The following is a 27,645-nucleotide window of genomic DNA, read 5'->3' as shown; positions in this document are numbered from 1 at the left end:
CTGGCCATATATGGTCATGGAGGTCAACTCAAACTTTTATCAATGAGAGAGGCGCGCTCAGGAGAGGGGCGCAGAGGGGCGCAGAGGGGGCGCAGAGGGGGAGAGAGGGGCGCAGAGGGGGAGAGAGGGGCGCAGAGGGGGAGAGAGGGGCGCAGAGGGCGAGAGGAATATGTCGAGGAACCAACTCGAGATCAGGCCATCTTAGACTGGGTATTATGTAATGAGAATGGATTAGTTAGCAATCTTGTTGTACGAGGCCCCTTGGGGAGGAGCGATCATAATATGATCGAATTCTTCATTAAAATGGAGAGTGAGGTTGTTGACTCAGAGACTAGGGTCCTGAATTTAAATAAAGGTAACTACGATGGTACGAGGCACGAGTTGGCTAGGATGGATTGGGGAATGTTACTTAAAGAGTTGACAGTGGATAGGCAATGGCAAACATTAAAAGATCGCATGGATGAACTACAGAATTTGTTCATCCCTGTTTGGCATAAAAATAAAAAAAGGTGACTCAACCGTGGCTAACAAGGGAAATTAGGGATAGCATAAGATCCAAGGGGAGGACATATAATTTGGCCAGAAAAAGCAGCAAACCTGAGGATTAGCAGTAGTTTAGGATTCAGCAAAGGAGGACAATGGGATTAATTAAGAGGGGGAAAATTGAATATGAGAGTAAGCTTGCAGGGAACATAAAAACTGACTGTAAAAGCTTTTATAGATATGTGAAGAGAAAAAGATTGGTGAAGTCAAGCGTAGGTCCCTTACAATCAGAATCGGGGGAATTTATAATGGGGAACAAAGAAATGGCAGACCAACTAAATACATACTTTGGTTCGGTCTTCACTCCCGTGTTTTGAACACTTGTGTTAGCAGATGGGAAGCCCCCTTTAGAACAGAAACTGTTTGAGAAAGGCAGCTTCACAGTTGCAGACTATTCAGATTGTAAGATGATGATTAAGCAATAACACACCAACATTTGTAATTATTTGGACAGGGAGCCAAGTATAAACTAGTTTGAAGAAAATGAAGACTGGACACATTGCAACAGACATTCAGGCAGGAGTTTTAGATTCATGGGTGACGAGATCGTCAGAGCAAGCAATGTCAGAGTAATCACTGGCCTGAGCACGTCCCTGTTGGACCCAGTTGATGAAACATAGAAGATAGGAGCAGGAGAAGGCCATTCGGCCCCTCGAGCCTGCACCGCCATTCAATGAGATCATGGCTGATCATCCAAGTTCAGTACCTTGTCCCTGCCTTCTCCCCATATCCCTTGATCCCTTTAGCCTTAAGAAATAGAAATATAACTTACTCCCATTAATAGAATATTCTACTGGGAACAGTAGCATAATGGTCATGTTACTGAGCTAGCGTAATGGTCATGTTACTGAGCTTGCGTAATGGTCATGTTACTGAGCTAGCGTAATGGTCATGTTACTGAGCTAGCGTAATGGTCATGTTACTGAGCTAGCGTAATGGTCATGTTACTGAGCTAGCGTAATGGTCATGTTACTGAGCTAGCGTAATGGTCATGTTACTGAGCTAGTGTAATGGTCATGTTACTGAGCTAGCATAATGGTCATGTTACTGAGCTAGTATAATGGTCATGTTACTGAGCTAGTATAATGGTCATGTTACTGAGCTAGCATAATGGTCATGTTACTGAGCTGGTATAATGGTCATGTTACTGAGCTGGTATAATGGTCATGTTACTGAGCTAACATAATGGTCATGTTACTGAGCTAGTATAATGGTCATGTTACTGAGCTAGCGTAATGGTCATGTTACTGAGCTAGCATAATGGTCATGTTACTGAGCTAGTATAATGGTCATGTTACTGAGCTAGTATAATGGTCATGTTACTGAGCTAACAATGGTCATGTTACTGAGCTAGTATAATGGTCATGTTACTGAGCTAGTATAATGGTCATGTTACTGAGCTAGTATAATGGTCATGTTACTGAGCTAGTATAATGGTCATGTTACTGAGCTAGTATAATGGTCATGTTACTGAGCTAGTATAATGGTCATGTTACTGAGCTAGTATAATGGTCATGTTACTGAGCTAGTATAATGGTCATGTTACTGAGCTAGCATAATGGTCATGTTACTGAGCTAGCATAATGGTCATGTTACTGAGCGAGTATAATGGTCATGTTACTGAGCAAGTATAATGGTCATGTTACTGAGCTAACATAATGGTCATGTTACTGAGCTAGTATAATGGTCATGTTACTGAGCTAGTATAATGGTCATGTTACTGAGCTAGTATAATGGTCATGTTACTGAGCTAACATAATGGTCATGTTACTGAGCTAGTATAATGGTCATGTTACTGAGCTAGTGTAATGGTCATGTTACTGAGCTAGCGTAATGGTCATGTTACTGAGCTAGTATAATGGTCATGTTACTGAGCTAACATAATGGTCATGTTACTGAGCTAGTATAATGGTCACGTTACTGAGCTAGTATAATGGTCATGTTACTGAGCTAGTATAATGGTCATGTTACTGAGCTAGTATAATGGTCATGTTACTGAGCTAGTATAATGGTCATGTTACTGAGCTAGTATAATGGTCATGTTACTGAGCTAGTATAATGGTCATGTTACTGAGCTAGCAAAATGGTCATGTTACTGAGCTAGTATAATGGTCATGTTACTGAGCTAGTATAATGGTCATGTTACTGAGCTAGTATAATGGTCATGTTACTGAGCTAGTATAATGGTCATGTTACTGAGCTAGCAAAATGGTCATGTTACTGAGCTAGTATAATGGTCATGTTACTGAGCTAGTATAATGGTCATGTTACTGAGCTAGTATAATGGTCATGTTACTGAGCTAGTATAATGGTCATGTTACTGAGCTAGCATAATGGTCATGTTACTGAGCTAGCATAATGGTCATGTTACTGAGCTAGTATAATGGTCATGTTACTGAGCTAACATAATGGTCATGTTACTGAGCTAACGTAATGGTCATGTTACTGAGCTAGTATAATGGTCATGTTACTGAGCTAGTATAATGGTCATGTTACTGAGCTAGCATAATGGTCATGTTACTGAGCTAGTATAATGGTCATGTTACTGAGCTAACATAATGGTCATGTTACTGAGCTAGCATAATGGTCATGTTACTGAGCTAACATAATGGTCATGTTACTGAGCTAGTATAATGGTCATGTTACTGAGCTAACGTAATGGTCATGTTACTGAGCTAGTATAATGGTCATGTTACTGAGCTAACATAATGGTCATGTTACTGAGCTAGCGTAATGGTCATGTTACTGAGCTAACGTAATGGTCATGTTACTGAGCTAGTATAATGGTCATGTTACTGAGCTAACGTAATGGTCATGTTACTGAGCTAGTATAATGGTCATGTTACTGAGCTAGTATAATGGTCATGTTACTGAGCTAGTATAATGGTCATGTTACTGAGCTAGTATAATGGTCATGTTACTGAGCTAGTATAATGGTCATGTTACTGAGCTAGTATAATGGTCATGTTACTGAGCTAGTATAATGGTCATGTTACTGAGCTAACGTAATGGTCATGTTACTGAGCTAGTATAATGGTCATGTTACTGAGCTAACATAATGGTCATGTTACTGAGCTAGCGTAATGGTCATGTTACTGAGCTAACGTAATGGTCATGTTACTGAGCTAGTATAATGGTCATGTTACTGAGCTAGTATAATGGTCATGTTACTGAGCTAGTATAATGGTCATGTTACTGAGCTAGTATAATGGTCATGTTACTGAGCTAACGTAATGGTCATGTTACTGAGCTAGTATAATGGTCATGTTACTGAGCTAGTATAATGGTCATGTTACTGAGCTAGTATAATGGTCATGTTACTGAGCTAGTATAATGGTCATGTTACTGAGCTAGTATAATGGTCATGTTACTGAGCTAGTATAATGGTCATGTTACTGAGCTAGTATAATGGTCATGTTACTGAGCTAGTATAATGGTCATGTTACTGAGCTAGTATAATGGTCATGTTACTGAGCTAGTATAATGGTCATGTTACTGAGCTAGTATAATGGTCATGTTACTGAGCTAGTATAATGGTCATGTTACTGAGCTAGTGTAATGGTCATGTTACTGAGCTAGCATAATGGTCATGTTACTGAGCTAGTATAATGGTCATGTTACTGAGCTAGCGTAATGGTCATGTTACTGAGCTAGCATAATGGTCATGTTACTGAGCTAGTATAATGGTCATGTTACTGAGCTAGTATAATGGTCATGTTACTGAGCTAGCAAAATGGTCATGTTACTGAGCTAGTGTAATGGTCATGTTACTGAGCTAGTATAATGGTCATGTTACTGAGCTAGTATAATGGTCATGTTACTGAGCTAGTATAATGGTCATGTTACTGAGCTAGTATAATGGTCATGTTACTGAGCTAGTATAATGGTCATGTTACTGAGCTAGTATAATGGTCATGTTACTGAGCTAGTATAATGGTCATGTTACTGAGCTAGCATAATGGTCATGTTACTGAGCTAACATAATGGTCATGTTACTGAGCTAGCATAATGGTCATGTTACTGAGCTAACATAATGGTCATGTTACTGAGCTAGTATAATGGTCATGTTACTGAGCTAGTATAATGGTCATGTTACTGAGCTAACGTAATGGTCATGTTACTGAGCTAGTATAATGGTCATGTTACTGAGCTAACATAATGGTCATGTTACTGAGCTAGCGTAATGGTCATGTTACTGAGCTAACGTAATGGTCATGTTACTGAGCTAGTATAATGGTCATGTTACTGAGCTAGTATAATGGTCATGTTACTGAGCTAGTATAATGGTCATGTTACTGAGCTAGTATAATGGTCATGTTACTGAGCTAGTATAATGGTCATGTTACTGAGCTAGTATAATGGTCATGTTACTGAGCTAGTATAATGGTCATGTTACTGAGCTAGCATAATGGTCATGTTACTGAGCTAGCATAATGGTCATGTTACTGAGCTAGTATAATGGTCATGTTACTGAGCTAGTATAATGGTCATGTTACTGAGCTAGTATAATGGTCATGTTACTGAGCTAGCATAATGGTCATGTTACTGAGCTAGCGTAATGGTCATGTTACTGAGCTAGTATAATGGTCATGTTACTGAGCTAGTATAATGGTCATGTTACTGAGCTAGTATAATGGTCATGTTACTGAGCTAGCGTAATGGTCATGTTACTGAGCTAGTATAATGGTCATGTTACTGAGCTAGTATAATGGTCATGTTACTGAGCTAGTATAATGGTCATGTTACTGAGCTAGCATAATGGTCATGTTACTGAGCTAGTATAATGGTCATGTTACTGAGCTAGCATAATGGTCATGTTACTGAGCTAGTATAACGGTCATGTTACTGAGCTAGCATAATGGTCATGTTACTGAACTAGTATAATGGTCATGTTACTGAGCTAGTGTAATGGTCATGTTACTGAGCTAGCATAATGGTCATGTTACTGAGCTAGTATAATGGTCATGTTACTGAGCTAGTGTAATGGTCATGTTACTGAGCTAGCATAATGGTCATGTTACTGAGCTAGCATAATGGTCATGTTACTGAGCTAGTATAATGGTCATGTTACTGAGCTAGTATAATGGTCATGTTACTGAGCTAGTATAATGGTCATGTTACTGAGCTAGTATAATGGTCATGTTACTGAGCTAGTATAATGGTCATGTTACTGAGCTAGCATAATGGTCATGTTACTGAGCTAGTATAATGGTCATGTTACTGAGCTAGTAATCCAAAGGCCTGGACTAATAATCCAGAGCAGCGAGTTCAATTCCCACCATGGCATCTGGGGAATTTAAATTCAGTTAAATAAATAAATCTGGAATTAAAAAGCTGGCATCAGTAATGGCTGACAGTTGCAAAAACCCATCTGCCACCCTTACCTGGTCTGGCCTGTGAGACTCCAGACCCACAGCAACCATACTTAGCTCTCTTAACCGCCCTCTGAAATGGCCAAGCAAGGTCATCGTATTGTAACAAACCGCTACGAAAAACAATAACCGGATGAACCACCCGGCATTGACCTTGGCACCGGCTATGGACATGACAACGGCACACCCAGCCCAGTCGACCCTGCAAAGTCCTCCTCACGAACATTTGGGGACTTGTACCAAAATTGGGAGAGCTGTCCCACAGACTAATCAAGCAACAGCCTGACAGTCATACTCAGAATCATACCTTTCAGCCAATGTCCCAGACTCCTCCATCACCATCCCTGGGTATGTCCTGTCCCACCGGCAGGACAGACCCACCAGGGGCGGTGGCACAGTGGTATACAGTCGGGAAGGACTGGCCCTGGGAGTCCTCAACATTGACTCCGGACCCCATGAAGTCTCATGGCTTCAGGTCAAGCATGGGCAAGGAAACCTCCTGCTGATTACCACCTACTACTCTCCCTCAGCTGATGAATCAGTACTCCTCCATGTTGAACACCACTTGGAAAAAGGACTGACAGCAGCAAGGGCACAGAATGTACTCTGGGTAGGGTAATGTCCATCACCAAGAGTGGCTCGGTAGCACCTCTACTGACCCGAGCCCTGAAGGAGCTAGCTGCCAGGCTGAGCCTGCGGCAAGTGGCGAGAGAACCAACACGAGGGAAAAACCTACTTGACCTCGTCCTCACCAATCTACCTATCGCAGATGAATCTGTCCGTGACAGTATTGGTATGAGTGACCAACGCAGTTATTGTGGAGACGAAGTACCGTCTTCACACCGAGGACACCCTCCATTGTGTTGTGTGGCACTACCATACTAAATGGGATAGATGCAGAACAGATCTCGCAGCTCAAAACTGGGCATCCATGAGGCGCTTGGGCCATCAGCAGCAGCAGAATTGTATTCCACCACAATCTGTACAAAGGACTACATGCATGCTAAAAAGTGGAAGCAACATGCTATAGATAGGGCTAAGCGATTCCACAATCAAAAGATCACATCAAAGCTCTGCAGTCCTGCCACATCCAGTCGTGAATGGTGGTGGACCATTAAACAACTAATGGGAAGAGGAGGCTGCATGAATATCCCCATCCTCAATGATGGCAGAGCCCAACACGTGAGTGCAAAAGACAAGGCTGAAGCATTTGCAACCATCTTCAGCCAGAAGTGCAGAGTGGATGATCCATATTGGCCTACTCCCGAGGTCCCCACCATCACAGAAGCCAATCTTCAGCCAATTCGATTCACTCCACGTGATATCAAGAAACGGCTGAGCGCACTGGATACAGCAAAGGCTATGGGCCCCAATAACATTAATGGGACTGAAAGTCGATAAATCCCCTGGACCTGATGGACTACATCCTAGGGTTTGGAAAGAGTTGGCTATAGAGATAGTGGTTGCATTGGTTGTCATTCTCCAAAATTCCATACATTCTAGAATGGTTCCTGTGGATTGGAAGGTACCAAATGTAACCCCACTTTTGAAGAAAGGAGGGAGAGAGAAAACAGGGAACTACAGGCCAGTTAGCTTGACATCGGAAGTAGGGAAAAGACTAGAATCTATTATTAAGGACATGGTAACAGGGCACTTAGAAAATAATAATAGGATTTGGCAGAGTCAACACGGATTTATGAAAGGGAAATCATGTTTGACAAATCTGTTAGAGTTTTTTGAGGTTGCAACTAGCAGAATAGAAAAGGTGGAACCAGTGGATGTGGTGTATTTGGATTTTCAGAAGGCATTCGATAAGGTGCCACACAAGAGGTTATTAAACAAAATTAGGGCTCATGGGATTGGGGGTAATATACTAGCATGGATTGAGGATTGGTTAACGGACAGAAAACAAAGTAGGAATTAACGGGTCATTTTCGGGTTGGCTGGCTGTAACTACTGGGGTACCGCAAGGATCAGTGCTTGGGCCTCAGCTATTCCCAATCTATAGCAATGATTTGGATGAGGGGACCAAATGTAATATATCCAAGTTTGCTGATGATACATAGAAGATAGGAGCAGGAGTAGGCCATTCGGCTCCTCGAGCCTGCTCCGCCATTTAATGAGATCATGGCTGATCATCCAAATTCAGTACCCTGTCCCTGCTTTCTCCCCATATCCCTTTAGCCTTAAGAAATATATCTAACACCTTCTTGAATATATTTAATGAATTGGCCTCAACTGCCTTCTGTGGTAGAGAATTCCACAGGTTCACCACTCTCTGGGTGATGAAATTCCTCATCTCTGTCCTAAATGGCTTACCCCTTATCCTTAGACTGTGACCCCTGGTTCTGGACTCCCCCACCATCGGGAACATCCTTCCTGCATCTAGTCTGTCTAGTCCTGTTAGAATTTTATAAGATTCAATGAGATCCCCTCTCATTCTTCTAAACTCCAGCGAATATAAACCCAATCAACCGAATCTCTCCTCATACGTCATTTCTGCCATCCCAGGCATCAGCCTGGTGAATCTTCGCTGCACTCCCTCCATGGCAAGAACATCCATCCTCAGATAAGGCGACCAAAACTGCACACAATACTCAAGATGTGGTCTCACCAAGGCCCTGTACAACTGCAGCAAGACATCCTTGCTCCTGTACTCGAATCCACTCGCTATGAAGGCCAACATCCCATTTGCCTTCTTAACCGCCTGCTGCACCTGCATGCTTACCTTCAGCGACTGGTGCACAAAGACACCCAGGTCTCGTTGCACTTCCCCTTCTCCCAATCTATTGCCATTCAGATAATAATCTGCCTTCCTGTTTTTGCCAACAAAGTGGACAACCTCACATTTATCCACATTATACTGCATCTGCCCAATCACCCAACCTGTCCAAATCATACTGGAGTTTCTCTGCATCCTCCTCACAGCACACACGCCCACCCAGCTTTGTGTCGTCTGCAAAGTTGGAGATATTACATCTAGTTCCCTCGGCTAGATCATGAATATATATTGTGAATAGCTGGGGTCCTAGCACCGATCCCTGTGGTACCCCATTAGTCACTGCCTGCCAATCGGAAAAAGACCCGTTTATTCCAACTCTTTGCTTCCTGTCTGCCAACCAGTTCTCTATCCAAGTCAGTACCTTGCTCCCAATCCCATGTGCTTTAACTTTACAAGCTAATCTCTTATGCGGGACCTTATCGAAAGCCTTCCGAAAGTCCAAATACACCACATCCACTGGTTCTCCCTTATCTATTCTACCAGTTACATCCTCAAAAAGTGCCAGTAGATTAGTCAAGCACGATTTACCTTTTGTAAATCCATGTTGACTTTGTCCGATCCTGTCACTGTTTTCCAAGTGCTCTGCTATTACATCTTTTATAATGGACTCTAGCATTTTCCCCACTACTGACGTCAGGCTTACCGGTCTATAATTCCCCGTTTTCTCTCTACCACCTTTTTTAAATAGTGGGGTAACATTAGCTATCCTCCAATCCATGGGAACTGTTCCAGAGTCTATAGAATTTTGGAAGATGACCAGCAATGCATCTACTATTTCTAGGCCCACTTCCTTAAGTACCCTAGGATGTAGATTATCAGGCCCTGGGGATTTATCGGCCTTCAATCCCGTCAATTTCCCCAACAGCATTTCCCAACAAACACTGATTTCATTCAATTCCTCCCTCTCATTCGACCCTATGTTCCCCGACATCTCTGGGAGGTTATTTGTGTCCTCCTTTGTGAAGACAGAACCAAAGTATGTATTTAATTGGTCAGCCATTTCTTTGTTCCCATTATAAATTCCCCTGATCCTGACTGCAAGGGACCTACGCTTGACTTCACCAATCTTTTTCTCTTCACATATCTATAGAAGTTTTTACAGTCAGTTTTTATGTTCCCTGCAAGCTTACTCTCATACTCTATTTTCCCCCTCTTAATCCCTTTGTCCTCCTTTGCTGAATCCTAAACTGCTCCCAATCCTCAGGTTTACTGCTTTTTCTGGCCAATTTATATGACCTTTCCTTGGATCTTATGCTAGCCCTAATTTCCCTCGTTAGCCACGGTTGCGCCACCTTTTTTGTTTTATTTTTATGCCAGACAGGGACAACAAATTCTGTAGTTCATCCATGCGATCTTTAAATGTTTGCCATTGCCTATCCACTATCAACCCTTTAAGTAACGTTCCCCAATCCATCCTAGCCAACTCGCGCCTCATACCATCGTAGTTTCCTTTATTTAAATTCAGGACCCTAGTCTCCGAGTCAAATGTGGAGAAATGCAGTTATACACTTTTGGTAGGAAAAATAGAAAAGCAGAGTATTTTTTAAATGGTTAGAGAGTGGGAAATGTTGTTCAGAGGGACCTGGGTGTCCTTGTACACGAATCACAAAGTTAACATGCAGGTACAGCAAGCAATTGGTATGCTGGCCTTTATTACAAGAGGATTTGAGTCGAAGTGTAAAGACATCTTGCTGCAATTAGATCGGGCCCTGGTGAGACCACACCCGGAGTATTGTGTACAGTTTTGGCCTCCTTACCTAAGGAAGGATATACCATAGGGAGAGTGCAACAAAGGTTCATCAGACTGGTTCCTGGGAAGGGGGAATTGCCCGAGGAGGACAGTGAGTAGACTAGGCCTATATTCTCTAGAGTTTAGAAGAATGAGGTGTGATCTGATTGAAACATACAAAATTCTTACAGGGGTTGACAGGGTAGATGCAGGGAGGATGTTTCCCCTGGCCGGGGAGTCTAGAACCAGGGGTCAGTCTCAGAATAAGGGGTCGGCCATTTAGGACGGTGTCCGTTCATCCGTTGTCGCAGTGCCTTCAACATGTCATCGATGACGACGAACACCTCGCTAAGGCCATCCCTACGCCTCCACACAGCCGCCTAACCTCAAACAGACCATCGTTTGCAGCAAATTACCCAGCTTTCAGGAGAACAGCGACCACGATACCACACAACCCTGCCACGGCAACCTCTGCAAGACATGCCAGATCATCAACACAGATATCATCACACGTGAGGACACCACCCACCAGGTACATGGTACATACTCATGTGACTCGGCCAAAGTTGTCTACCTCATACGTTGCAGGAAAGGATGCCCCGGAGCATGGTACATCAGCGAGACCATGCAGACACCGACAACGGATGAACGGACACAGCGCAACAATCGCCAGGCAGGAGTGTTCCCTCCCAGTCGGGGAACACTTCAGCAGTCAAGGACATTCAGCCTCCGATCTTCGGGTAAGCATTCTCCAAGGCGGCCTTCGAGACACACGACAACGCAAAATCATAGAGCAGAAACTGATAGCCAAGTTCCGCACTCATGAGGACGGCCTCAACCGGGATCTGGGGTTCATGTCACGCTACATGTAACCCCACCTGACGTAGGGTCATCCAGACTCGAGTCGTCGTTGGCTTGTTCTCTCTACACAGATGCGGCCGGACCTGCTGTGATTTCCAGCAAAAAAAATGTTTTTTTGTCTGTTTTTTGTTTTTCATACAGACCCCAGCATCTGCAACATTTGACCCCTTGTGACCCCACCTTATTGTTCTTTGATGTAATGTTTTCCTGACTGACCTGTTTGGACACCATTCATACCTTTGATTGCTGTGATTATCTCTGCCAAGGTGTGATAAATGGCAGTTAGAAAGATTACCTGTAATCATCTGGCATTATTCTCTGACTATATAAGCTGTGTCTTTATGCATCTCTCCACTTCACCTGACGAAGGAGCAGCGCTCCGAAAGCTTGTGATTTCAAATAAAACTGTTGGACTATAACCTGGTGTTGTGTGACTTCTTACATTTGTCCACCCCAGTCCAACACCAGCATCTCCACACCTTCGAATCTGAGTGCACCAAAATATAGCGAACACAGCCCGCTGGCGAGGGTGCGGGGGGGGGCCCACAGACTGGCCCCGAGGAGGGAGGGAGGGGCCCACAGACCGGCCCCGAGGAGGGAGGGAGGGGCCCACAGACCGGCCCCGAGGAGGGAGGGAGGGAGGGGCCCACAGACCGGCCCAGAGGAGGGAGGGGCCCACAGACCGGCCCCGAGGAGGGAGGGAGGGGCCCACAGACCGGCCCCGAGGAGGGAGGGAGGGAGGGGCCCACAGACCGGCCGTGCTGGGGGAACGAATGACATTAAAAGGGGCCCCTATTCCCGCACCGGACTGCAGGTGACTGAAGGCTGCTTCACAGTTAGTCGTTAGGACACCGACTGGAAAGGAAATTGAAAGCTGCAAGGGCAACCACGTCACTCATAGGTCCTTCCCTATCTAAGATTCAGTAATAAATTACCTCCATATTAACCTTCCTCCCATTCACGATCACAGCACATGGCCCAGAGGATGTACTGAACAAGGTTTCTTTCAGGTGCCACGTCTAAATGATGCAACTGCCTGTTTACAGCAGCAAAAGGAGGCCCAGCTCCTACCTAAAGGGAGACTTGCACTTCTATAGTGCCATTGACAACCTCAGAACATCCCAAAGCCCATTATAGCCAATGATGTACTTCTCTAGTCACTGTTTCTTACAATATAGGAAACGCAGCAGACAATTTGCACACAGCAAGATCCCACAAACGGCATTGAATAAACAACCTATTTTAAGGTGCTGGCTGAGCGATAACCATTAGCCAGGACACCAAGAGAACTCCCCTGTTTTTCGCCAAAAGGTGCCGTGGTCTCTTTTACACCCACCGCAGAGGGCAGACGGGGCCTCGGTTTATCCACACTTGATCTCGTCACTTAAGCACTGCATGGGATGTCTGCCAAGAATCCACGCTGAGGGAAACCGACTGCCCTACTGGTGAATCACCGAATGGGGAAAATTTCTGTGGTGGGAAGTGACAAAAAGGGAGAAAGAGAAAACAACTTAAACCCCTGGTCAAGGTCAGTGAGTCCAGAATGGAGTCTGATGAGGAAATATTAAGTTAGGATAATGTGGTGTGGTTTACTATTTTTCTTATTCACCAGGGGGGGCTTCAAGTTAAGTGGTGAGTGAGTGAGTTTTGATTACTGCTGCTATATGTTCACTGGCTGTTTATAAAAATGAAGCAGTTTAAATGATTCACGTCAGCCCTTGTCGCAGGCCAGTGTTTTTCAGTCCACCCACTGCAAGGGCGGTGAGGCACACAAGGGTACTTGCGAAAGACACCATATCCAGTTCAGATTACAAGAACGTCCTACTGTTACCCCTCCACGTTATATCATCGCATAATTAGATATTGGGCAGTACGGGCGCACTCCTGAACACAAGATGTGGGGACCACTTACAGGAATGATCTGAAAGGGTATCTACAGCTGACCCAAGATTTGTAACAGTCTCAACCCTACTTGGATACTCAAACACCCTCCTCCCACGATAAACAGCCAACAAGCCCCTCCCTGTCAGCTGCCTCCCAATATCAGGCACTATTTAAAAAGTTTGTACACAAAATTTATGAAACTTAGCTATATAGACAGGTAGGTCCCATGGTGGATTTCAGCTGGGACAGCAGCAAGGACTCCGCAATTGGTCTCTCGCTGTCTCTGGTCACAGAGGGGTGGGGTAAGGGGGAAGAGAAAAATAAAATCAGTCAAGGCTCTTGATCCCGCGGGAGTGTACGTGCATACAGGATGACAATCAGCTATGCGACAACCCTACCCCCTCAAGTAGTCTGAAGACACTCCCTGTCGAGGTTCCATATCAAGGATTACCACAAAGTCCCAACATGACGATGACAAAATGAAGTTTTTTTGTTGTCTGGTTTGGTTTGGTGGCTGAACCTTGAAAGCCAGTCACAGTACACAAGGAGTTTAAAAGCCAGTCCGATGTTTCAAAGTTTAAGGAAGAAACCAAACTATTTTGGAACAAATGCAGACTGATGCATGGCAGCCATTCATTTTTTTAAAATTATTTCACAGGATGTGGGAGTCGCTGGCAAAGAATGTTCTAGCACTGGAAGAGGCCATTCGGCCCATTGTGCCAGTGCCGAATTAGGCAAGACCAGCATTTATTGCCCTGGAGAAGGTGGTGGTGAAACTTGAACCGCTGCAGTCCGTGTGGTGAAGGTACTCCCACAGTGCTGTTAGGGAGGGAGTTCCAGGACTTTGACCCAGCGACGATGAAGGAACAGCGTTTCCAAGTCAGGATGGTGTGTGACTTGGAGGAGATGGTGTTCCCATGCGCCTGCTGCCCTTGTCCTTCTAGGTGGTGGAGGTGGTGGGTTTGTGATGTACAAGTGTGGTTCAACAGTTCTTCAAATTCAACAAGTCCCAGGAACTATTACTGGGGACTTTAATCAACTGCAGCAGTCCGCCCCTCCCCCCGGGACACGCCCCTCCCCCTACCCCCCGGGACACGCCGCCCCTCCCCCTCCCCCCGGGACACGCCGCCCCTCCCCCTTCCCCCCCCCCCCTCCCCCCGGGACACGCCGCCCCCTCCCCCCCCCCCGGGACACGCCGCCCCCTCCCCCCCCCCCCCCCCGGGACACGCCGCCCCCTCCCCCTACCCCCCGGGACACGCCGCCCTTCCCCCTTCCCCCGGGACACATAATACACTCCGCACATCACCAATATAAAGGATGCTTAAACAAATCTCATACGACTATTATAAAAGGTACCAGCATCTTTTAAAAAGTGCCCACACATCCATAAATCAGCTTTACAAGGGAGGGGCACCATCATCATCAATACATGCCCCATATTACAACAATAAAGCACACCATATCTCACTGGTATTACGGATGCCCATAGCCCCGGGATAAAGAACGCCACATTGAACCATTAATGGATACCACATCACGCTCTAATAAAGGATGCTACAACATCAACAGCAGCAGGTCTGTAGCACCTTTAGCAGACTAAACGTCCCAGTCCAATTCACAGAGACATGAATCAGATCAAAATGAGACCGAGCCAAAGGAGGAAACATTTGGTGAAGTGGGTAATAGCGGAGAAGAGGAGGTGGGTTTTAAAGACCATTTTGGCAGAGTTAAGGGAGGAAATTCCAGAGTGTGGGCTCTAGACGGTTAAAGCACCAACTTGGGACTGATATGCATCACTTTTTCCATAAGAAAGTGAACACAGTTCGATGGGGTTACATTATTTGAGTAGAGTTCCGACAGGAAGACATGGAAAGGGACCTGGGAGTAATTGCTGCTTTGTCACAGTCAGTGTGTGGATGATGTGGCCAATCGATAGGTCAGCAGAGCAGCAAGTCTGCAGAGTCTATACTGAGGCCTTAGCCGAAGTACTGTGCACAGTTGCGGTCACCACACCACAAGTAGGATGCACAGACATTGGAAAACAGCAAAAATGATTGTACAGTATGTGTAAAAGGAATGAGCCACGAGAAAAGGCGAGAGAAACTCAAACTCCACAGCCTAGATAGGTTAAAAGGAGCAGGGTTCTACAATTGATTATATAATCTGTAGTTAGGACTGTAGTTCTGGTTCATCAATTTCCACCGTCATAATTTTTGCCCACACTTTTCCATTAGCATTTACCATTGTAAATTACGATGTTACTACCAGGGTAGTAGAAGGCGAACTAGATAGACCTTCCAACATCAACATTTCCCCCATTTATTTTTGCTATGTCAACCGTCGTGATGTAGTGACATGCTCCGGCCACCAGGTGGAGCGATGGCGCACGTTTCTTTCGTCCCTCGCCAAACTCTTTCACCAATTTGTACATAGAGAAAAAAATACATTCACATGACTGTAGGCAATGCCACGATATTAAATAGTACAAATAAGATACCCAACATGTCACTTCAGATCAGCAGCACCAGAGAATACAAATGTAACTCGAGTGGAAAGGTCAATTTAAAAAGTGGAATATTAGCAAGAACTCTTGCTCAATGACAAACATTTGGAATAATCTGTCTGGTAGGGGAGTAGAGACATTAGGGACCGTCCAAATGCAAGACTGGGAAAGTCTGTAATTGTGATCATTGTGTTACTCCCAGCATCTCTCCCCCTCCCCGCCCCCCACCAACCCACCCTTGATGCGGACAGCTCTGGCTCAAACACGACTGTAAGTATTAAGACGCGCGCGCACACACACGCACAATATAAAAAATTCTAATAAACACACAATGAAAGTTTTGTTTAGTTGACGAATAAGATCAGTGCTCTTATCGGAGTTGTGCTAACACACGGATCAGACTGTTGCCCTATCACTAGTTTCTCTTCCTCTCCCCCTCCCCCCATATCTCGCACTCACTGACTGGACCACAAGAGTTCAGCATGTAGCCGAGATGTCAGGAAACCAGCAGGCAGTGATCAGCATCAGCCTCTTGTCTCCTTACTCACTTTCTGCAGAGCTCAGCAAGGTCCAGAGCTGCCCCCATTTCTCACAATGGTGCTCAAAAAAGGAAATTCGGACGGGGCGGGCGGGCGAGCGAGGCTGCTCCGCAGCACTGCCATCCCTACATCACCTTCTCAGCAGCCAGCTGTTACACCACAGTCACCACTCACTGCTTGGCCGCTTCATTCAATTATTTTTTTTCCTTCCTATCACACAAGGGTCTCGCTCCTTACCTTATTTTCCCCACTGCTGTCCGTCTCCGATACCTGATACGTCAGATCAGTTTCCTCAAATCCCGTGGCGCTCATCCTCTGATCCGTCGTAGGATCCGAGCGTGGCGGGGAATCAGGGGAATTTAAACAGGTCTGGATCAGCGCCTTCCCAGTCTCGCTGGTGATCATAGGCTGCAGTTTCCGGGTGGCGAATGTGTACACATGTCCCGTCTCACTAGCCACCAGCAGAAGGACTTGGGTCCCCGTCAGCGTCGAGAGCTCGTACGCCTGCACATTAAACAGAGCGCAGAGAAAAGGTTATCTTTTACCATTCAGTAACAATAATCCACTGCGGCACAAGGCTGGATAACACAGCACGGTGACAATACACACCCACACGAGGATCGAGAGCGCACCGTGCACGGGGCTGGCTAACACAGCACGGTGACAGTACACACTCACACTAGGATAGAGCGAGAGAGAGAGTGAGCACCATGCACGGGGTTGGATAACACAGCACGGTGACAGCACACACTCACACTAGGATAGAGAGAGCGCGTGCACCGTGCACGGGGCTGGATAACACAGCACGGTGACAATACAGACCCGCACTATGATAGAGAGCGAGAACCATGCACAGGGTTGGATAACACAGCATGGTGACAATACACACTCATACTAGGATAGAGCGAGAAATAGCGAGAGTGAGCGAGCACTGTGCACGGGGCTGGATAACACAGCACGGTGACAATACAGACCCGCACTATGATAGAGAACGAGCGAGCACCGTGTTGGATAACACAGCATGGTGACAGTACACATTCACACTAGGATAGAGAGTGGGAGAGCGAGCACCGTGCACGGGGCTGGATACCACAGCACGGTGACAATACACACTCACACTAGGAGAGAGCGAGTCTGGCTAACACAGCACGGTGACAATACACACTCACACTATGAGAGAGAGAGAGAGAGCACCGTGCTGGATAACAGCAGTGACAAGACACTCACACTAGGATAGAGCGAAAGCGAGTCTGGCTAACACAGCACGGAGACAATACACACTCAATTCAATTCAATTCAAATCGCTTTATTGGCATGACAAGTTACATCTTATGTTGCCAAAGCATCGGAAAACATTCATGTTTGTTCACAAAAATACAGATCTATCCATACAGTGTATAAACAGATATATCCGAGTGTATAAATATACTTTCATATAATTTGTATATACTCTTTTCTTAGATTTAATGGTTGTCCCTCTGTTTATGGCAAGCTGTAACATAGTGTGCCGCTAGTGTTACACAATTTCTCTCTTCCCCTAGTAGGTATGGGAGTTTTTGGTCGTCATTCAAATTTCTGAATTCCTGGCATGTATTTGTGAATTTTGGGTAGAAATTCTCCCTTATGCCCTGATATTTTCTACAAGCTGTGAGGAAGTGCATCTCTGTCTCCACCACTCCCTGACTGCAGTGAGAGCATATCCTGTCCTCTCTTGGTAGCCGGGTCTGTCTGTGTCTACCTTGTTCGATCGCCAGGTTTTCACTAAGTCTGTACATTGTCAAAGTTTTTCTCAGTTTGCTATCCTTTACCATGGTCAGGTAATCAGCCATGTTGTATTGTCTGTTTAGGGCCAAGTAGCAATTGAGTTTGCTTTGGGTTTTTGTTGTTTCTGCCCAATATGAGATATTTTTCCTTTTGCTTAGCGACGTTTGTGTTGGGTCGAATTCTGTGTGTTACGCTGTCACTGTCCTGGGGCTGGTTATTGTTAGTAGTTACTTCACTGAGTCCCAGGACTAGTTGACTGAGGGTATTCTTCTTTATGGTCCTCTCTTGGCATTTCAGGGCTTCATAATGATAGCATTGGGGGTTGCTCATTTCTAGGTGTTTCCAAAATTTGGTGGCTCTTTTTTGGATAGTGATTATTAATGGATATTGGCCTAGTTCTGCCCTGCATGCATTGTTTACTGTTTTCCTTTGAGTCCGGAGGATACTTTTACAGAATTCTGCATGTAGGATCTCAATTGGGTGTTTGTCCAATTTTGCAAATTCTTGTTGTGTTAGCGGTCCCCACACCTCACTGCCATAGAGTGCAATTGGTTCAATTACTGATTTGAAAATTTTGAGCCAAATGCTAATTGGGATTTCTATTTGGATTGATTTTTTAATGGCATAGAAAGCCCTTCTTGCTTTCTCTTTCAGTTCATTCACAGCCAGTTTGAAATTTCCCGTAGAACTGATTTTTAAGCCCAAGTATGTGTAGTTAGTGGTTTGTTCAATTTTGGTTGTTCCGAGTGTGAAATTAATTTTGGGTCCCTGATGTCTGGATCTTTGCTGGAACACAAGGACTTTGGTTTTTTGGGGATTTATTGTCATTAGGAGCGAGAGAGCGAGAGAGCAAGGAGAGAGAGCACCATCCTGGATAACAGCACGGTGACAATACACACTAGGATAGAGCGAAAGCGAGCATGAACCGTGCACGGGGCTGGATAACTCAACACGGTGACAGTACAGACCCACACTACGATAGAGAGAGCGAGCGCGAGCCGGGCGAGAGACGGGCGAGCGACGAGCGAGAGACGAGCGAGCGCGAGCCGGGCGAGAGACGAGCGAGCGACGAGCGACGAGCGAGCGCGAGCCGGGCGAGAGACGAGCGAGCGCGAGCCGGGCGAGAGACGAGCGAGCGCGAGCCGGGCGAGAGACGAGCGAGCGCGAGCCGGGCGAGAGACGAGCGAGCGCGAGCCGGGCGAGAGACGAGCGAGCGCGAGAGACGAGCGAGCGCGAGCCGGGCGAGAGACGAGCGAGCGCGAGCCGGGCGAGAGACGAGCGAGCGCGAGCCGGGCGAGAGAGGGCGAGCGCGAGAGACGAGCGAGCGCGAGCCGGGCGAGAGACGAGCGAGCGCGAGCCGGGCGAGAGACGAGCGAGCGCGAGCCGGGCGAGAGACGAGCGAGCGCGAGCCGGGCGAGAGACGAGCGAGCGCGAGCCCGGCGAGAGAGAGAGCGAGCGCGAGCCCGGCGAGAGAGAGAGCGAGCGCGAGCCCGGCGAGAGAGAGAGCGAGCGCGAGCCCGGCGAGAGAGAGAGCGAGCGCGGTCGGCGAGAGAGAGAGCGAGCGCGGTCGGCGAGAGAGAGAGCGAGCGCGGTCGGCGAGAGAGAGAGCGAGCGCGGTCGGCGAGAGAGAGAGCGAGCGCGGTCGGCGAGAGAGAGAGCGAGCGCGGTCGGCGAGAGAGAGAGCGAGCGCGGTCGGCGAGAGAGAGAGCGAGCGCGGTCGGCGAGAGAGAGAGCGAGCGCGGTCGGCGAGAGAGAGAGCGAGCGCGGTCGGCGAGAGAGAGAGCGAGCGCGGTCGGCGAGAGAGAGAGCGAGCGCGGTCGGCGAGAGAGAGAGCGAGCGCGGTCGGCGAGAGAGAGAGCGAGCGCGGTCGGCGAGAGAGAGAGCGAGCGCGGTCGGCGAGAGAGAGAGCGAGCGCGGTCGGCGAGAGAGAGAGCGAGCGCGGTCGGCGAGAGAGAGAGCGAGCGCGGTCGGCGAGAGAGAGCGAGCGAGCGCGGTCGGCGAGAAAGAGCGAGCGCGGCGAGAGAGAGCGAGCGCGGCGAGAGAGAGAGCGAGCGCGGCGAGAGAGAGTGCGAGCGCGGCGAGAGAGAGAGCGAGCTCGGCGAGAGAGAGAGCGAGCGAGCTCGGCGAGAGAGAGGGCAAGCGAGCTCGGCGAGAGAGAGCGAGCGAGCGAGCTCAGCGAGAGAGAGAGCGGTTTACACCTGAACCAGAGGGGCACCAATATCCTTGCGGGGAGGTTTGCTAGCACTGCTGGGGGGGGGTTTAAACTAACTTGGCAGGGGGATGAGGTACAGAGTGGAGCTATAGTAGGGGGTGATTTACAGCCAAATGCAGAGGGAAAAACAAGTCAGCTGGGAAGGCAGAGCAAATATGTGAAGGCAAAAGAGAATATGGCAGGGCTGGAAGGCATTTATTTTAATGCAAGGAGTCTTGCAAATAAGGTGGATGAACTGAAGTTGTTGTTGAACACATGGGAGTACGATATTGTTGCTATCACGGAGGCATGGTTGAGGGAGGGTCAGGACTGGCAGCTCAATATTCCGGGGTATAGAATCTTCAGGAGAGACAGAGGGGGGTGTAAAAGGGGAGGGGGTGTTGCAATATTAATTAAGGAGTCAATTACTGCTGTAAGGAGGGATGATATATTAGCGGGTTCCTCTAATGAGGCCATATGGGTAGAACTTAAAAAAAAGGGGGCAAGCACTTTGCTGGGGGTGTACTATAGGCCCCCAAACAGTCAGGGGGAGATAGAGGAACAGATATGTAGGCAAATCTCAGAAAAGTGCGAAAATAATAGGGTAATAATAGTGGGGGATTTCAACTTCCCCAATATAAATTGGGATAGTCAGAGTGTGAAAGGCTTAGAGGGTGCAGAATTCTTAAAGTGCATCCAGGACAGCTTTTTGAGCCAACATGTAGAAAGTCCTACAAGAGAGGGGGCGGTACTGGACCTAATTCTGGGGAATGTAGCCGGGCAAGTGGTGGAAGCGTCAGTAGGAGAGCATTTTGGCGACAGTGACCATAATTCGGTGAGATTTAAGGTGGTCATGGAAAAAGACAAAGACTGCCCGGAAATAAGGGTTCTAAATTGGGGGAAGGCCGATTTTAATATAAGGCAGGATCTGGCCAAAGTGGACTGGGAGCAGCTACTTATAGGAAAATCCACATCAAAACAGTGGGAGACTTTCAGAAGGGAAAGAGAGAGAGTACAACGCCAACATGTTCCTGTAAAGGTCAAGGGTGGGACCAACAAGCAAAGGGAACCTTGGATGACAAGGGATATACAAAAATGCATTAGAAATAAAAGGGGGGCTTTTGGCAGTTACAAAAGACTAAAGACGGAAGAAGCCCTAGAGGAGTATAAAAAGTGCAGGGGCATACTTAAAAAAGAAATTAGGAGGGCGAGGAGGGGCCATGAAATAACACTGGCGAGCAAAATAAAGGAAAATCCTAAGATGTTTTATAAGTATATTAAGGGCAAGAGGATAACCAGGGAAAGGGTAGGGCCCATTTGGGACCAAAGTGGCAATCTGTGTGTAGAGCCAGATGATGTAGGCGGGGTTTTAAATTAATTTTTTGCATCTGTGTTCACTATGGAGAAAGACGATGCAGACATAGAAATCGGGCAAGGGGACTGTGACATACTTGAACATATTAGCATCGAGAGGGAGGAGGTGCTAGCGGTTTTAGCAGGCCAAAAAGTGGATAAATCCCCAGGCCCGGACGAGATGTATCCCAGGCTGCTGTGGGAGGCAAAGGAGGAGATTGCAGGGGCTCTGACACAAATTTTCAGAACCTCTCTGGCCACAGGGGATGTACCAGAGGACTGGAGAACAGCTAACGTAGTACCATTATTCAAGAAGGGTAGCAGGGATAAACCAGGGAATTACAGGCCAGTGAGCCTAACATCTGTGGTAGGGAAATTATTGGAAAAAATTCTGAAGGATAAAATTAGTCTCCACTTGGAGAGGCAAAGATTAATCGGGGATAGTCAGCATGGTAAACCACTGTTTGTATTCCTGTTTGTATTCCACTGTGTACATGCCTGGACATGCCTCGGCTGACTCCTCCCACAGGTCCTAGTATAAAGGTGACTGCTCCCCAGCCCTTTGTATCCTGGACCGGTCGACCACGCGAGGCAGACCTCCATTCTGTTGTTAATAAAAGCCTTTAGTTACTCTTCTAACTCTCAGTCTTTTATGAGTAATTGATAGCGCATCAATTTTATTAACAACATTTTTATAATGGAGAAGATCCTCACACCAGCATGCCTGGACATCGGGAGGCGGACTCATCCACCAAGTTTACTCACTGGCTTAAGTGTTTCGAAAAATTCCTGACCGCCTCCGAAGCAATCAAATCGGACAGGACAAACTGGATGTCCTGACCTCCAAAGTGAACCACCGAGTGTACTCGGTCATCCAAGACGCGACCTCGTACGCAGACGCTATCAAGCTCCTCAAGGACCAGTACACGCGCCCAGTGAACGAAGTGTACGCCAGGCACCTCCTGGGGAGTCGTAAACAACAACCTGGGGAATCGACCGTGGAATACCTTCAGGCACTGTCTGTGCTTGGCCGGGCCTGTGGTTGTAAGGATGTAAAGGCCGCCGTGTACACAGAGGAACTTATCCGGGACGCTTTTGTAGCGGGCCACAGATCCAATTACACCCGACAGCGACTGTTGGAGCAGAGTAACCTCGACCTCAACAAGGCCTCTGAACTCGCACTATCGTTGGATGCAGCCTACCAGGGCATGGACGCCTACTCCTCTGCACCGTGGACGCCGCGGGGAATGACAGCCTGGGACACGGTAGGACCGCCTCATAGCGCCGTGCCACCCCAGCCACATCCCAACAATGGCCCAACTACCGCAGCAGTGTCCCAAGGCCAGACAGCAGTGCCCCAAGGCCAGAAATGCTACTTCTGTGGCCAGGCAAAACACCCCAGAGCGCGCTGCCCGGCGAAAAACACGATCTGCTCGGGCTGCGGGAAGAAGGGACACTACGCTAGCGTCTGCAGGGCCAAAGCCACCCCGAACCCCAGCAGCGCCGCGTGTGGGCCATGCGGGCCGCCATCTTGGACCTCCCCGGCCATGTGCGAATCACCGGTACAGCAGCCATTTTGGACGCCTCCAGCCACATGGGGATCATGGACGCCGCCATCTTGGACGACAGCCGGGACGCAGCAGGCCCCCGACACCGCCTCATCTGATACCCGCAGCGACACACCGACCCCTACGCTGGCATCCGTTACACTGGACCAAGCGAGACCGCACCAACTGGCCAGTTCCACAATGGACATTAAGGTAAATGGTCACGATACAATCTGCCTTTTTGACTCTGGGAGCACGGAGAGCTTCATCCACCCCGACACGGTGTGGCGTTGCTCTCTCCTAGTCCTGCCTGCGCAACAGCGGATTTCTATGGCCTCCGAGTCCCAGTCGGCGGACATCGGCGGCTACTGCGTGGTGACACTCGTAGTAGACGGGACCGTGTACGATCATTTTAAACTTCTGGTCCTGCCCGACCTCTGCGCTGCCGTCCTGCTGGGGTTAGATTTTCAGTGCCACCTTAAAAGTGTTACGATGGCGTACGGTGGACCCCTACCCCCACTCAGTCCGCAGCCAGCAGCTTCCAAATTGCCCGCCGCGCACCAGGTGCAACCTCTCCACACTCAGAGTCACCCCCCCACCACTGTTTGCTAACCTCACCCCCGACTGTAAGCCCATCGCCACAAAGAGCAGGCGATACAGTGCCGGGGACAGGGTTTTCATTAAAACCGAAGTGGAGCGGCTCCTGAAAGAAGGGATTATTGAGGGCAGCACCAGCCCCTGGCGAGCCCAGGTTGTGGTCGTTAAGACCGGCGAGAAGCAGCGCCTGGTCATCGACTACAGCCAGACAATAAATCGCTACACCCTGCTGGACGCTTACCCACTCCCCCGCATAGCTGATATGGTCAACCAGATCGCGCAGTACCGCGTCTTCTCGACCATTGACCTGAAATCAGCGTACCACCAGCTCCCTATCCGCCCTGAGGACCGCCAGTATACCGCCTTTGAGGCAAACGGCCGCCTCTATCACTTCCTTAGGGTTCCCTTTGGCGTCACCAACGGGGTCTCCGTCTTCCAAAGGGAGATGGACCGGATGGTAGATCAAAATGCGTTGCAGGCCACTTTCCCATATCTGGACAATGTGACCATCTGCGGCCGTGACTTGCAGGACCATGACGCAAACCTCGAAAAATTCCTCCGCACCGCCCAACTCCTAAACCTGACATATAACAAGGAGAAGTGCATATTCCGCACAAACCGCCTCGCCATCCTTGGCTGTGTTGTGGAACACGGAGTCATCGGCCCCGACCCCGACCGGATGCGTCCCCTTATGGAACTTCCACTGCCCCACTGCCTCAAGGCCCTGAAGAGGTGCCCAGGGTTTTTCTCCTATTACGCCCAGTGGGTCCCCTACTATGCGGACTAGGCCCGTCCGCTGATCAAGTCCACCTCTTTTCCCTTGACGGCAGAGGCCCGCTTAGCCTTCCACCGTATCAAGGAGGACATTGCCAAAGCCACCATGCACGCAGTGGACGAATCCATCCCCTTCCAGGTGGAAAGCGACACGTCCGACTTTGCCCTGGCCGCTACCCTCAATCAGGCGGGGAGACCCGTGGCCTTCTTTTCACGAACCCTCCAGGGCCCGGAGACCAGACACTCCGCTGTTGAGAAGGAGGCCCAGGCGATTGTGGAGGCTGTGCGTCATTGGAGGCACTACCTGGCCGGAAAACGATTTACCCTGCTCACTGACCAGCATTCAGTTGCTTTTATGTTTAACAACAAGCAGAGGGGCAAAATCAAAAATGACAAGATCTTGAGGTGGAGAATCGAACTTTCCACCTACAACTACGAGATCTTGTACCGGCCCGGGAAGCTAAATGAACCCCCGGATGCGCTATCGCGTGGCACCTGCGCCAGCGCGCAGATCGATAAAACTGCGGGCCCTCCACAATGACCTCTGCCACCCGGGGGTCACCAGGTTCTTCCACCTCATCAAGGCCCGCAACCTGCCTTACTCTATTGAGGTCAGGACCATGACCAGGAACTGCCAAGTCTGCGCTGAGTGCAAACCGCACTTTTATAGACCAGACAGGGCCCACCTGATAAAAGCCACTCGCCCCTTCGAGCGCCTGAGCGTCGATTTTAAAGGGCCTCTCCCCTCCTCCGACCGCAATGTGTACTTCCTCAATATTATTGATGAGTACTCCCGTTTCCCGTTCGCCTTCCCCTGCCCGGACATGACCAGTGCCACGGTCATTAAATGTCTGAACAACCTCTTCACCCTGTTCGGCTTCCCCAGCTATATCCATAGCGACCGGGGCTCATCGTTTATGAGCGACGAACTCCGTCAGTACCTGCTAACTAGGGGTATTGCCACAAGCAGGACCACCAGTTACAACCCCCGGGGGAACGGACAGGTGGAAAGAGAGAATGCGACAGTTTGGAAGGCCGCCCTGCTAGCCTTAAAGTCTAGGGGCCTTCCAACCTCCCGCTGGCAGGATGTGCTCCCCGATGCGCTCCACTCTATTCGGTCACTGCTCTGCACTGCCACTAACGCCACCCCTCATGAGAAAATGTTTGTCTTCCCAAGGAAGTCCACATCGGGGACATCGCTACCCGCCATGGCTGACGTCCCCAGGGCCGGTCCTACTGAGAAGACACGTGAGGACCCATAAAACGGACCCCCTGGTCGAGAGGGCCAACCCCCAGTATGCTTACATCGCATACCCGGACGGGCGGGAGGACACAGTCTCCATAAGAGACCTTGCACCCTCGGGGGCCGCAGTAACCCACTACCCACTACCACCCCCCCCCCACGATCCGATATCCAGCCCCAGCAGACGGCAGGCCTGGGCCCCGCGACCCGCTCGACATCTACGAGGACGACACGCCTGTGCCACAACCTACGCTGGACTCGACGCCGGAAGCTTCACTACCCCTGCCGTCGCCACGCCGATCACAGCGGCAGACAAGACCTCCGGAGAGACTCCAATACACTAACTTTTAATACACTTCACCCCGCCGGACTCAATTTTAAACAAGGGGTGAATGTGGTAAACCACTGTTTGTATTCCTCTGTGTACATGCCTGGACATGCCTCGGCTGACTCCTCCCACAGGTCCTAGTATAAAGGTGACTGCTCCCCAGCCCTTTGTATCCTGGACCGGTCGACCACGCGAGGCAGACCTCCATTCTGTTGTTAATAAAAGCCTTTAGTTACTCTTCTAACTCTCAGTCTTTTATGAGTAATTGATAGCGCATCAGGGACAAAATTAGTCTCCACTTGGAGAGGCAAGGATTAATCGGGGATAGTCAGCATGGCTTTGTCAAGGGTAAATCAGGTCTGACAAATCTGATTGAATTTTTCGAGGGGGTGACTAGGGGGGTGGATGAGGGAAATGCTGTGGATGTGGTTTACATGGACTTCAGTAAAGCTTTTGACAAAGTCCCGCATAGGAGACTGGTCAAGAAGGTAAGAGCCCATGGGATCCAGGGTGCCTTGGCGCGTTGGATCCTAAACTGGCTGAGTGGCAGGAGGCAGAGGGTGATGGTCGAAGGTTGCTTTTGTGACTGGAAGCCTGTGTCCAGTGGGGTACCTCAGGGATCGGTGCTGGGTCCCTTGTTGTTTGTGATCTACATAAATGATTTGGATGAGAATGTAAAAGGTATGATCAGTAAGTTCGCAGATGACACGAAAATTGGTGGGGTGGTAAATTGTGAGGAGGAAAGCCTCAGGCTACAGGACGATATAAACGGGTTGGTCAGATGGGCGGAAAAGTGGCAAATAGAATTTAACCCTGAAAAGTGCGAGGTGATGCATTTTGGACGGACAAATAAGGCAAGGGAATACACAATGAGTGGTAGGACCCTAGGAAGTACAGAGGGTCAGGGGGACCTTGGTGTACATGTACATAGATCCCTGAAGGCAGCGGAACAGGTAGATAAGGTGGTTAAAAAGGCATATGGGATACTTGCCTTCATTAGCCGAGGCATAGAATATAAGAGCAGGGAGGTTATGATGGAGCTGTACAAAATGCTGGTGAGGCCACAGCTGGAGTACTGTGTGCAGTTCTGGTCGCCTCACTATAGGAAGGATGTGATTGCTTTGGAGAGGGTGCAGAGAAGATTCACCAGGATGTTACCTGGGATGGAGTGCCTCAGCTATGAAGAGAGGCTGGACAGGCTGGGGTTGTTTTCCTTGGAGCAAAGGCGGCTGAGGGGGGACCGGATTGAGGTGTACAAAATGATGAGGGGCATAAATAGGGTAGATAAAGAGGAACTTTTCCCCTTAGTAGGGGGGTCAATAACAAGGGGGCATAGATTCAGGGTAAGGGGCAGGAGATTTAGAGGGGATTGGAGGAGGAACTTTTTCACCCAGAGGGTGGTTGGAATGTGGAACTCAATGCCTGAAAGGGTGGTAGAGGCAGGAACCCTCACAACATTCAAGAAGCATTTGGATGAGCACTTGAAATGCCATTGCATACAAGGCTATGGACCAAATGCTGGAAAATGGGATTAGACTGGACAGGGACTGATGGGCGGCGCAGGCACGATGGGCCAAAGGGCCTCTTTCTGTGCTGTAAAACTCTATGACTACGAGAGCGGGCGAACCCAGCGGG

General features: G+C 48.4%; 1 protein-coding gene across 2 annotated transcripts in view; it reads right to left on the bottom strand.

The window, feature by feature from the left end:
* LOC147113146 (serum response factor-like) overlaps positions 1–27,645 on the bottom strand; it is a 322,604-nt gene that overhangs the window by 283,714 nt on the left and 11,245 nt on the right. For both annotated transcript variants that reach the window (XM_085998044.1, XM_085998045.1), the window contains exon 2: positions 16,451–16,717. In XM_085998044.1, the coding sequence (XP_085854170.1) occupies positions 16,451–16,717 (267 nt within the window). The remainder of the gene's footprint in view (positions 1–16,450; positions 16,718–27,645) is intronic.

Source organism: Somniosus microcephalus, chromosome 9 (assembly GCF_052327205.1).
Source record: "Somniosus microcephalus isolate GS21.2 chromosome 9, FLI_Smic_1.0, whole genome shotgun sequence".
NCBI classification, from domain to species: domain Eukaryota; kingdom Metazoa; phylum Chordata; class Chondrichthyes; order Squaliformes; family Somniosidae; genus Somniosus; species Somniosus microcephalus.
Note: the sequence above shows the minus strand (reverse complement) of the source record. Positions and strands in the feature narration are given on the sequence as shown.